We start from the raw sequence: 13052 nt of genomic DNA on the forward strand, positions 1-13052 counted from the left end.
AGCTGAGCTAGAATATAAAAACCTGAATAACTTGCAAACAAAATGAAAACACGATAAAGCCTTACTTAAAAACAAATATTCTTTTCTTTTAGAACTGTTTGTCTCTGATATTCTACAAGTGGGGAAATACATGTCTATATCTTCTAGTTAACTTTAATCTTCAGTGGGTTTAGGGGCTTTGAAATTTCTGCATTCCAGTATTTGGCAACTGTGTATGATGTACAAATTAACCATGATGTAGAAATTAAAAGTGCTTATTAAGTATTATTTTTATCTTTCAGACTAATTTTAATGTGGCAGTTTTAAATGTTGGTGCCCCTGCAGCTGGAATGAATGCCGCAGTGAGGGCTGCAGTGAAGACTAATTTTAATGTGGCAGTTTTAAATGTTGGTGCCCCTGCAGCTGGAATGAATGCCGCAGTGAGGGCTGCAGTGAGAGTTGGCATAACTGAAGGCCACAAAATGTTTGCTGTCATTGATGGATTTGAAGGTTTTGCTAAAGGAAAGGTCAGTATCACGTGTGCATTAGCTAGTTATGTGTACCACATCCCACATCATCACCTTTGTTTGTTCTTAGGAGGCATGTTCTGTCATAAGTGCTGTGAGAACTGCTTCTGTAGGTTCTTTAATTTCATAAAGATATATAAGACCCAAATTGTAACTATATTTGTCAACTATTCAAGTCTATAGAGTCATTTATGCTGAATATTACTAATCACATGCTGCAGAGCTACAAAATTAGTTCAGATGAATCCTGTGTTCAAATTTTAGTCAATGTCGAGCATATTGTAGGATTTCCACAGAATAATTTCTGATTCTGAACAGTGAGTTGTTGCATCTGTGTTCCTTTGCTATAAGAAACTTTGCAGTGGAGCTTGTTGAGGGAGGAGGCTTCCCCCCCCGCCCCCAGATGAGTTAGATTCTTCTATTCCTGTTTTAAATGTTAAGCATCAGTTGGTATACTGAAGAGAAACTGAATACAAGGCTAATGATGTCTGTGCCTAGCTGGAGCCACAGATCCCCAAACTAACTTCAAACACCTCGTTTTAGGGTTTTGTATTTCACATTCAGTAGGAGAGGATGTGAAAATAGGATCAAGATATCAAACAGGGAGGCAGAGTTCATCATAGTCTGAAGGAAGAAAGAACAAATGGAATGGAAAGGGATTCAGGAGAAATTAAGTTAACCTCTTGATGCTGTTTTCTTTCTTTGCTGCTCAGTTTTAGTGATGTCTGTGCCAAACAACTTGTTCCAGCAGTCTTACAAGAAGTAGTACCTGGTGTTGGCTGCAGATCAACAGAAGTAACTGGATAATTACTTAACAGAATCTCCTTTGTTATTTCTATTCAAAGATAAAGGAAATCAGCTGGGGAGATGTTGGAGGCTGGACTGGTCAAGGAGGATCAATTCTTGGTACAAAACGGTAACAAAAATATTTTTCCAATTGATATGATGAACTCTAGTGTTTTGGGGAATTTTAGAATTGTTGTGTTCCAGCTTGGGTATCTTTATGGTACTGAACCAACTCTGAAGAGAGAATGAAAATGGGAGTTGGAACCTCAACTTAAAACTTTCTTGGGGTCCTTACACTTTAAAGGATTGCAAACCTAGAGTTTCTTTACAGCTGACATGATTCCTTAGTGGTTGTCTGGAAGAGTTATTTGTATGAATAAATATTTAAAATAAAAAATATTGTGTTGCCTGCTCAGTTTATGATTTCAGCTTAATAATTAGTTCTTATTGCTGCAGAGTCTGTAAATTTTTTATTTTTCTTTTGGTTTGATGATTTTTAGTACTCTTCCTGCAAAATATTTGGAGAAGATTGCTGAGCAGATGCGCACGAACAACATTAATGCCCTTATGGTTATTGGTGGATTTGAGGTACACTTAAAGATCTTATTATGTCTAAGTAGAGTAGAACTCCTACCAAAGTGAATAGACTGTTTCAGTTTTTACCCAGTCCTCATGTAAAATGCATTTGGTTACAACTGTAATTGATATACAACATAAATAGTGTTTAGGATCAGAAGTATTGTGAATCAGTGATTCTTTGGAAAGCTGACAGTCAAAACACTGACTAGAACTGCTAAATGCATAAATAAGGTGAGCTTTCATTATGTTATTTGTGCATTAAAATACAATAAAACAGTGACTTCTATAGTGCAAGTTCCAGTCTGTATTGTATCAATACGTGGAACATACTTGCAGAAATTCTTGACTTCTTGCACTATGGTTCCTTATTTAGCTACTCTTCTCACATAGTGCATTTCAAAATCTGTAATTGATCTAGAGAAGTATTTTCTCTCTTTTTTTCTGTATTTTGTGTTTGCTTTGTTTTACAAACATAGTGAATTTTTGAAATCTTGATTCAGGAAAGTATTTTGCCAACTCTTAGCAGAGAAGAACATGCTCATTGCTTCTAGATAAGGAATGAATCATCATTTTTGTCCAAGCTGTTAGCCATGACCCTCACTCAGGAATATTAAAATTTTTAAATGAGGAGGAACAGTAACTGTGTAAATGAGGCGTAACAGTAACTGAAGCTTGGGGAACTAGTTTGTGTTGTAAACTAGTTACATGTAAACTTTGTTACATGTAAGTTATATATTCTCTTGAAGATGAATATTTATTGTTTGTTTTCAAATGTATACCCATTTTTAATGCTCTCTTTTTTGTGTCTGTGTTAGATTTTAGCAGTTCCTTAGTGCTCTGACTTGCTGAAGTGTGCTGTGGTAGAAATGGCTCCCTGTGTGGCCCTTCCCATTTTGTCACTCCAACTCTGCCCTTTATTCACCCTAATTTTTCACCCAATGCCTGTACCCAACAGGCTTACCTCGGACTTCTGGAATTGTCAGCTGCCCGGGAGAAATATGATGAATTCTGTGTTCCAATGGTTATGGTTCCTGCAACTGTATCCAACAATGTACCGGGTTCAGATTTCAGCATTGGTGCAGATACTGCTCTGAACACTATAACTGATGTAAGTCTGCTCTGGTGTGTGCACTACTAACAAAGCAGTTCTGTTTAAAACTGATTCAATTGGCTAGAACTGGATATTTTTGTAGACCAGAACTTTGGAAATGTAATCTGGAAAATTACGGTTAGTTGATACAGCCACATTCATGACACCTGTTTAAAAAAGAGGAAGTCCAGGATCCCAAATACTTCTGTTAGATTTCCCTGAAACAACAATGACCTGTAAATTTTTGAACTACAAAATAAGATAACATCTGCCTGTTGTGTACTAAAGCTGAGACTTGATGATTTGGTGCACTGTAGAGGGGAAAATATCCCCACCCATTGTACATAAGAGTGTCAGTATACCCAGCTGCAACAAACACTGAGGGAATATTGCTCTGTTCAGAAAGAGATCCTTAGGTATGTAATGTCTTTATTCCTCAAAGAGAATATGTAAGGTCCATATTTCTCTAAAAATAGGAATTACATTTATTCTACTAATAGTAGATGTAATAAAAATGTGTTATCAAGTACCTTTTAAAAAAATCAAATCCAGTAATACAATATAAATTAAAAATTGCATTATTAATCTATTATGAAGGAAAACTTCTTTACTTTGAATGTGACAGAGTGCTGGAGAAATCTGCCTAGAGAGGGTGTGGAGTCTCCTTCTCTGGAGATATTGTCAACCCACCTGTGTAATCTGCTTTAGCAGAGGGGTTGACTAGATGATCTCCAGAGGTTCCTTCCAACCCCAGCCATTCTGTGGTTCTTTGGTTCTCTAATATTAAACTCAGTTGGGGGCAGAAAGCATAGTCAGTTGGACAAAAAGAGTTTCAAGTTGCTTTTGAAAATTAAATGACAATTCTTCTATCATTTAGCTGTATTTGAAAATTTTAATCATGATGGTATTTCCAGAAATTTGAAGGATTCTTCAAATCCTGCCAACTTCAAAAGTATTACCATAATTTTGACTGTTTGTTTTGTGGGGTTTTTCTTGCTATGCCAACATAAATAATTATATCTTTAGCAAAAGAAACCTTTCAATTAGGAAATACCAGTTTCCTTAACTGTTGACTTAAGACTGTAAGCTAACCAAAATTTATTGAACATATTCTTTATAGAGAACTTAGGTTAGAAATGTTGTTTCCAGTTCTGGTAAATAAAAATATCTCTCCAAAATGACTGATCACAGACTAAGGTGAGTAAAATGATTGTGCAAAACATCTGCTTTCCTTCTTCTCTTACCTTCATAAGCTTTGTTAACTTAACTGATTTCTTTTTATAGGTTATTTCATGTAGAGGGGGTATATTGTACTCAGTCTCTCTTTGTTGCTTTAGTTTGCTTTATATTTAGGTTTCTAGATATCATTTGCCTTCATTAGATAAAATGTCATTATTTCCATATTTTCAATGCAGTAGTTAAAAACTTTTCAAAATGATAATTTTTTGCTAATAGCTTCAGTCTTGGGTTTTTTGCATTTTATTTTGCCTAGATTTTTCTCAGAAATAAATACAAAAAATACTGGTTTTGCAAGATTTAGATTCAGTGGAGTGGAAAATTAAATTATTAAATTTGGGTGTTTCTGTGGGAAGTAGCAGACTTTTGCATTGGGGAAACATTTCTGCTTGGTATCTTCGCAGCTCCGATTGTTTGAACGTGGTTCACTAAAACTGCCAATGAGAAAAATCTATCCACTAATTCCTGTGTCATGCTCAGATCAGGTTCAGTAGGAGCTGAGCCCCGTGTTAAATGCGACCGATAGGCTCGATACACATCACACAATTGACTGTGGTAAACCAAAGTAGGAGATGGATAATTGTCCATTAGATCTAGTTTGTATATAGTTTTTTATTCTTATTACCACTGTTAGGTCAATAAATGCATCATAGTTTTTGATGTTCTCAGAGTAGCAGTACTCCTTCTGAACACCAAAATGTCATCACACTTAACTTTTCTGTGGTACTGTTCGTTCTTGTAAGATCTTGACAACTTGTAGTTAAGGTAAGTACAGTTGTAGTGGGTAATAAGGGCTTGTTGGTGTTTGGCATTATTAGACACCTGTCAGCTGTTCATAACTTGTCAAGGCATATAAATGGTACCTTAAGGCTTGTATGTATATATTTAGGCATACCAGATAAATTTTTGAGGATGGCAGGATAAGAACACGAACTTTAAGTTTTCTGTGGAATGGAGCATCACTAAAATAACTACCACAATAAAAATACCTATATTTTCAACTTCATGTTACTAATTCAGTGAAATGAGTAGAATATTGTTTCAGATAGCAGACCTCAGGAATGTGACAACCAAGAAATGTTAGGTTTTTTCTTACAGAACTGCGAAAGATGGAAATTTCTTGTCAGATGCAAGTTGGATTACTTAATAGCGATCAAAAAGAGACCTTAGCAATACATTTTGCAGGTGGAACTGAAAAGCACCAACCTAGTCTGTAATTAATTAAGCAGAATGAATTACAAGTTAGACTCTTGCAGCAACTGACCATGGAAAGGATGAAAATTTAGTTTGAAAACAAAACCTACTGATAGGCTAGAGGAAATTGATGGAAAAAGGGATAAACCACAACAAGGTATGGAATAAAATTCATTTGATTTAGAAGATGTAGAAATAAATGGGGGAATGAAAAAGGTATTTGCTAGAGAAAAATGGAACCTGAAAAAAGAAGAGGCTAAAACTTGCTTATGTGTTTCTTTGACAACCTGTCTTTTCCTGTCATCAAAGGGAAGGGTACAGACTGATGAATTGCTTTTGTGGAAAAAAGAATAGCAAACAGCCCCTGAGGAGCAATGAAAGCTACAGTTAGATTGCCTTAAGGTGGTCTCCACACATTTCCCTTGGAAAGCACAGACTCCTGTATCCTCCCAGTATATGTGGCTCCACATTACTTTGAACTAGGAAGCTGAAGGTGAGCCTGCCCAAGCTAGTTACTTTTTCATCTGTTTCAGCTGATGAAACAAGCTGATGAAACAAGCAACAGCTGATGGGGAGCAAGGGCAGTAACTCCAGTCCCTTCCATGTCGGTTTGCATTTAGATACAGTCAGCAAACCAAAGTCCTTGCTTGACTGCACATATTTTTATAAAAGCATCCTTGGTTACAACAATAACCTTTTAGTAACACAAATTTAATAAAAGAGTGGGAAACGATTAAACCACTTTATTAATATTATCCCTCTATGATCTTACTGTAGCAATTCTGTACAAAAAATAGTTATCTAGGAGTTATTAAAACCATTGATCACTTGCTTACCCTTTATAAATAAGTGACCCTACATTGAAAGCATTTTCATATATTGCTGCAGTGATGCGAAGATGTTGCATACAGTCATCTAATGCTCATGCTTGGTGAAGGTACAGTCTTTGGATATGTTGGCTGAAATCACTTGCATCAAATAAAATGTCAGTATTTAATGCAAGTAAAACATATCTTAACTGCATCTTAACATATCATAAATTCAGACTAACCAATTATGTTAGTTATTCCTCCAAAGCTCCCTTTGACTTGGTTTTCCAGAAGTCTCAGTATAAAACCTTTCAGAGAAACTCATGTTTTGCCGATCTACAGCAAGCCATGCGGTTTTACCAAATCACTGTGACTTTATTTTTTTGGTAGAAATGAAAATTCACAGCAGCCTGACTGAGTTGAGTTGGACCAGGCAGTTACAGAAATGTCATCAGTGAGGTCTCATCTACTCAAAAAACCAAAATCCCCACATTTGTTGTTGCTGTGACTATACAGCTTCTCAGCTCTATGGGTCTGAAAGTTCAATATTTTAGGCTGTGTTTCTGCCTTAAACTAGAGGTACATCCTAGCACTGAGCTTCACTGAAAGTTGCATTTAGAAGACATGCAAGAAGAGAGAGATTTCAGGAAGTCAGTTAGCACTTATGCACCGACAGCCAAAGATAACCTTTCACTGAACAGGATCTGCTCTATCTATGACAAAAGCCTAGAGAGCAGAACTCTCATAGGTGAATTTTTTTCCCATTATTTTCTTCTAAGTTATTGCTTAAATCAGTCACTGTATAGATATGCCTGGACATACCTTGATAGTTAGCTAATTTTGGTCTTCAATAGTTTGCTTCTCTGAACTGATTTGAGAAATTGAGAAAATGAGACTTCTGTGAACATTGGTCCTTTCAGGGAGAAAGATGAAGAAAATGTACTGTACTATGTAATCAGGCTTTCTTGTGGAGAGTCATTACATAGTTAGTTTGAAAAACTGTCACACATCATGAGAAGTTGATTAGATTAGAAATAATTGGAATAATTTAACTAAAAAAAATATATTTACTGACTTAAAACAGCTGCAAAATCTTAACCTTTATTTTGACATGATTATTTAGTTTGTAGAGTCTTTCAAAGGACCTACAGCTACTTTTCAAAGAATCCTTGAACTATACTTGCACATTTTTTTAACTCATCCATGTGCACATGTTTCTGGATTTTTCTGGCCTATATCCAGTTTATGTGCATAGAGGCAGATGTGTGATGTTGATAGAATCCTTGAAGACATGGGCAAACTTTTTTTCCTTTTTCTTGGTGGAAATAGATGTGTGTCTTGATAGGATAACATAGTTTTTTTAAAAAGCATCTTTCTTTAAGCATTTCTTTCAAGTGACAAGGGTTTTTACTGGTTAACTTTTCTGAGCTCCTTAACACGTATCAAACCTGGTTCTTCAAGTGCTTTTTTTGTGGAATGGTTTCCAGTCTGGCCTTATGCCATCCTTTTCTGCTCAGCTGCTTCAGACCTCTCTGCAGTGCACACTTCACGTTCAGTCTGTGCTAACTCGTACTAATCCTCTGCGTTTCTTGAAGGAGCATTGTGCCAATGCAACCCCAGTGCACTGTTGTGGTATGAACGGGATATTTTCCCCCTCCCCAAATAATCTCACCAATTGTATTTGCTCGGGCCAATGGACAGCCACGTTTACCATCACATGCCAGGAGTCATTAGCAGAGCAATCCAAAGACAAAGAATGTGTCACTCACACTTGTACCACTGCTTCAGGCCTATGAAAGTTGTCTGCAGCTCCAGGAGGCGCGTTCCCGCTTTGAGGAGTTTAGCGTTCCTATCTGTGTGTTGCCTGCTACTATTAGCAACAATGTGCCCGGCACAGACTTTAGCATTGGTGCCGACACTGCCTTGAATGCTATTGTGGAGGTAAGACTGCATATCTTTTAAAAGTTAAGATGATAAAATGCATAAGAGGAGGGTACTTTAAAGACCTTGAAATGTCTAGTTTTCTTAAGTAACTCAGTTACGGTATTTTTTTATGGTTTATATTTAAGAGGTTTTCCAAGACTGATTAAAGATTAACCTTGTAAGAAGTATTATATTGTGTATTTAACTTTTGGGTACTCTGTTCTGTTCTTCAAGATTGCTGCATTAGTGCTTAGGGTATTTGCTTTTACTGAGAAAAAAGTATTTTGCTTGCTTTGAATTCATTTTTATCTTATGTATTACTTAGGTAAAAGAAGAGAGCATGTTTTATAAATAAACATCCCGTTTATTACATGAACTACTGACCAAGCTCAGTGCAGTAGAGCATTTTAAGTACATGATTAACACTAAACACATGAATAATCCCATAGACTCCATCAGGCTTAACATATAAGTGCATGTAAATGCATGCATAGCCTAAGCAGTTAAGTCTGTCACTGATGTTTGACTAAACAGTGAAAGGCCAGAACTTGCTATGAGTGAGTTTTTCATTTCAGTCAAAACAATCAGTTTTCTGGTTTTAGCTTTTTCCCTTGGGTACAACAAACTGCTCTATGAGCTCTCTCAGTTGTTCACTTATCCTATGGACTCTACTGGTGACACAGCAAAGGGAACTGAGTTGAGGTCTAATTCAAGCAAATGAGTAAATCTGTGAACAACTCTGGGTTTTATCAAGCCCCTCATTAGCAATCTGTATAACTAATTATGAAGTAATTGGCCAAGAAAGTCAGTCTACAGGTTCCAGGGGATTGAGAAATGCAGGTTTGTTTTCCTCCTCTAATGCAGTGTTACTTCTTTATGTACAGTGAAAAAAGTCCAGTAGATAACTGGAGGAGCTGTGTCAGAATACAGGATGGCCTGGTCCTTGGGGGCTGCAGGACAGCATCCCTGGGGTGAAGTTGTCCTAAGGTGTAGTGAGGGCACATTGTAGCAATACATCTGTAGGCAGGACACAGGTATTTTTACTACTCCATTAGCTGCTCTCCCTTAGCCTGACATTTATAGAAGCAAGTAAGTCTGCTAATAGTGACTTCTAATAGTGATGCACCTTTAAAAGTGAAACACAGTGGGGCAACAAATGATTCCATATAATGCTGCTTCCTCTTATTTCATTTTTTATTATTAATTGCAATTTGTACAGCTTTTAATAAAGCTCTCAGTAAAAAAAAAAAAGGTGTCTAATTTTATTGTGGTTAGTTTATTATTCATTATAGTAACAGTGGAACACTGTTGGTGAAGTTTTGAATATCAGGATTTTTCATTAAGCTGGATCAGTTCATATGAAAGATCAACTAGCAGTGGAATTCCAAAGAATGCTCCAAAAAGAGTCCACTTTCCTTCATGTTTAAGATGTCTGAAACCTGCACCAAGCACTTGAGGTTTGCCCTTTCCAGCCTGTAGAGTAGTATATGAATTAATGGTTTGTTAAAATCCATCTGTGCCATTTTTGTATTTGGGTGTTTCTATTACAGTCATTCTGAGAAAGCAGGAATAGTGGAAAGTTTCTACTCTGTCTTTTGTACAGTCAAGAATAAAAACCCTTCTAAGTAGATTTCAAGTGGTTAGTCCCATAAGCAACTAATGATTTACATCCTTGCTTAGAACCTGGAGATTCTCAAAAGGCAGAAAATTACACTCTACTACCAGCAGCTGGAAAACTTTTTTGAAATTTTAGGGTTATGTTTTAAGTCTTAAGGCTTAAAATGCTTTAAGTCTCTCAAAATGGTGGAAATCTTTACAAGTTTTTATTTACTTAGGGTCTGAAGCCAAGATTTTTTTTTTATAACATAAGCTAAACATGCAGTACCTATCCAGTTTCTGGCAGCTTTTTAAAAGTGAGTTAACACTGGTTCAGTTTTGCAGTATTCTGCAAAAATTCTTGTGAAGCAGTATCTGGAATGGGAAAGTAAAGTGCCTGAGCACATTGTAAAATCCTAGACAGGTAAAAGAAAATGTTGTTTTGAAAAACTGATAGTAGGCTTCTGTGACATAGTTTGTTATGGAGATACTTTCTGCTTAGGATAACAGAATAACAATTCGTATTCTCAATAAATTCATGTGAATTCTGCATCTGCGTGCATCTATGCAAATATAAAAATGAAACACGTATAAATGAAATTACATGTGTATCTTTTGCTAGGTGGACCTAAATAAAGGCATACACTGGTCTTAGGCTTTCAGTGCATTAAACTGTATTATGTTAGAAGTTCTAGGGTTTGTTTATTGTTTTAAATTTTCTCACTTATCAATCAATTATGTGTTCTGTGGTCTGTTAGGTATGTTTTTAAAGATCATATTGCTCACAATCTGAATTTCAGCTTGAAGTGGTGTTTTCAGTTAGCTGAATGGATGTCCTGGTTTTAAAATTGAGAAACAAATACCTCAAATCTTACAGCATCTACAGTTACTCATTCAGAAAATCAGTAAGGCATGGGGATTTTTAAACATTACCATAATTCAAGTTTCAGGATGACAAACTTCCCAGGTACTTCTGTTTCCATGTTTTACTAAACAGAACTGGTGTTGGGCAGTACATCAGTTTCACAGAATCCTTCCTGTCACAAAGCACGCTACATCCTATTTATTTATTTCTAAGACAAGGAAATAGGATATTTTTATTTCTCTCACTTGCTTTTTGAAAGGAGGACACATTAATTGACAACTTTAAAATTACTTGGAATGACAGAAAAATTCATTCCAGGAGGTGATTTTGTCAAATAGATTTTTGAATATTATTAAAACCTAGAGCTGTATCATAACATATTTCCTGGTTTCTGCGTTTTCATAAGTTTCCTAGGTCTTGCCACACCAGAGATTGTTACTTTCCAAGTCTCTTAGGCAGCTCTATTAAATATTGGTTTTAATTGGTTTCATGTAAGCAACTGATCTTGTAGAGAACATTCCTTATGCTGGTCAGAGTAAGGTGCAAATGGATATTGCAGTCTTCTTATAGTATGTGCCTATTAGTAAAAAAGCAAAAACATTTTAAAACATGCACCAGTAGTGCTTGAAATAAAGATACTTGTGTGGATATTGTTACTGAAAAGTAACAATGCTCAGGACTTACAAAGTTGTAGCTGTTCGGTATGGTTGGGAATGCAGTGAATTTTAACATAAAAGAAATAGACTTCAGTGCTGAATAGAGTTAAAGAAAAGAAGAGAAACTTAGTCATACCAGAATTTATTAAAAAGCTCCATTATATCTATTTGTATCTGTTAAAAAACAGATACACAACTGTTAATTCTGTTTACAAGCCAAAATGAGTTCTTGTTTTAGTATTTGCAGGAAGAAAATAAATGAGAGTTGATAGTAAAGAAACATTTTATTTTGACTCTGGTGTTCAGGGTATGATTTATAAGAAAGACTTTATTTGGTAGTTATTATAGTTAAATGAGTTATGCTGTTTTGGAATTTTTAAATATTTTTTTCCTAAATGCTTTAATTTTTTTTTTTTACCAGTAAGTGACGCAAAGTTGCATGACATACAAACGCATTAAAAAAATCAAGCTTTTTTTAATGTATACTTAGAATATCTTGTCTCTGACCAGACGTGTGACCGGATCAAACAGTCGGCCAGTGGCACCAAGCGCCGCGTGTTCATCATCGAGACCATGGGTGGTTATTGCGGTTACCTGGCCAACATGGGGGCCCTGGCAGCAGGAGCTGATGCTGCTTATATCTTTGAAGAACAGTTTGATATTCGAGAGCTCCAGGTATACAGCAAAAAAACCCATTTTGCTCATTTTTAAGTAGATCCTAAAGTTGTTGTACATCATAATATATGTACGTGAAGTAAATGGCTCGTTTAAGGAAAAAAAAACAGTTTATACTGTGTCTGAAAAGCTGTGCTTGTCATGCCGGTTCTTATGCCATAACATAAAGGAACATAGTGTTGACACCAAGTTCAGTAATGACAAAAATAATTGAACTAGCCATTGAACTCTGCTAGATGAATTGTTTCATTTTTAGTCTTTTGATTGGAATTCAGACTAAATGAACAGACTTAAGTAGTTTTAAAATAAAACCAAAAATAGAGCTAAAATAAACAAAATATATTCTTTCATTACGGTAGAGTTGTGTTAGAAGGCTGTTCAGGTCAGGAACTGAGCAGTTTGTCAGGTTTGTTAGGTACTGACTGTTACCACAGCTATTCAGAGCATGTCTGGAAGTGTTACTAAAATAAAGACCTCAGGCTTTAAGGATTACAGATTAGGGTGTGTTACATACACAAGCTGACATGGAACTTATCTCCTGTGAGGATTTCAGACTTGTGCAGTAGTTGGTGAGAGCTGCGGTCATGGACAAATTCAAAGGTAAACCAATAGAAATTCCCTGGAAGGCACAGACATGTGAAATGAACCATAATTATCCCCACTCATTTTTTCAGTGGCATGTACTCATCATATCCTGTAGGGGAATACCAGCACAGCAGGGTATCCATAACAGGACTGTTGGCAGGACTGGGAGTAAGGCCAGCTATGGTCTTCTGTGACAGTTTCTGTATTTTTACGTATATCAACCTTGATGCTGTACCAGTATAGCATATAAAACCACCTTTTTTATTAAAATCAGTTACTTATTGTATAGAGGAAGATGTTAGTTCTAGCCCAAGATGAATAGTCATGTACAGCATGTTACCCTGGATCTCCAAAATTTTCGATTATTTGAATTTACACATAATGCTCTATGTGGAATACCTGACAGAAGTTCTCAAGAAACACAGGCTCATAGAAGTTGTTTAAGAGTTCTGTATGGCTCTTTGAAAATACTTTTGTTGTTTTTAGGCTAATGTGGAACACTTGACTGAAAAAATGAAAACCAGTATCCAGCGTGGTCTAGTGCTGAGGTAG

At 36.1% G+C, this 13052-nt stretch overlaps 1 protein-coding gene across 5 annotated transcripts in view; it reads left to right on the plus strand.

Annotated features, from left to right (window-relative positions):
* The window catches only part of PFKP (phosphofructokinase, platelet), a 45016-nt gene that overhangs the window by 28231 nt on the left and 3733 nt on the right, over nt 1–13052 (plus strand). For 3 of the 5 annotated variants that reach the window (XM_017819374.1, XM_017819370.1, XM_017819372.1), the window contains 6 exons: nt 360–506; nt 1352–1422; nt 1793–1880; nt 2827–2979; nt 11751–11915; nt 12987–13048. In XM_017819374.1, the coding sequence (XP_017674863.1) occupies nt 360–506; nt 1352–1422; nt 1793–1880; nt 2827–2979; nt 11751–11915; nt 12987–13048 (686 nt within the window). Of the gene's footprint in view, nt 1–359; nt 507–1351; nt 1423–1792; nt 1881–2826; nt 2980–7988; nt 8142–11750; nt 11916–12986; nt 13049–13052 lie in introns of all 5 variants that reach the window. The other 2 variants (XM_017819373.1, XM_017819371.1) reach the window with 1 other exon arrangement.

This window comes from Lepidothrix coronata, unplaced genomic scaffold (assembly GCF_001604755.1).
Source record: "Lepidothrix coronata isolate B3197 unplaced genomic scaffold, Lepidothrix_coronata-1.0 Scaffold74, whole genome shotgun sequence".
In the NCBI taxonomy this organism is placed as follows: domain Eukaryota; kingdom Metazoa; phylum Chordata; class Aves; order Passeriformes; family Pipridae; genus Lepidothrix; species Lepidothrix coronata.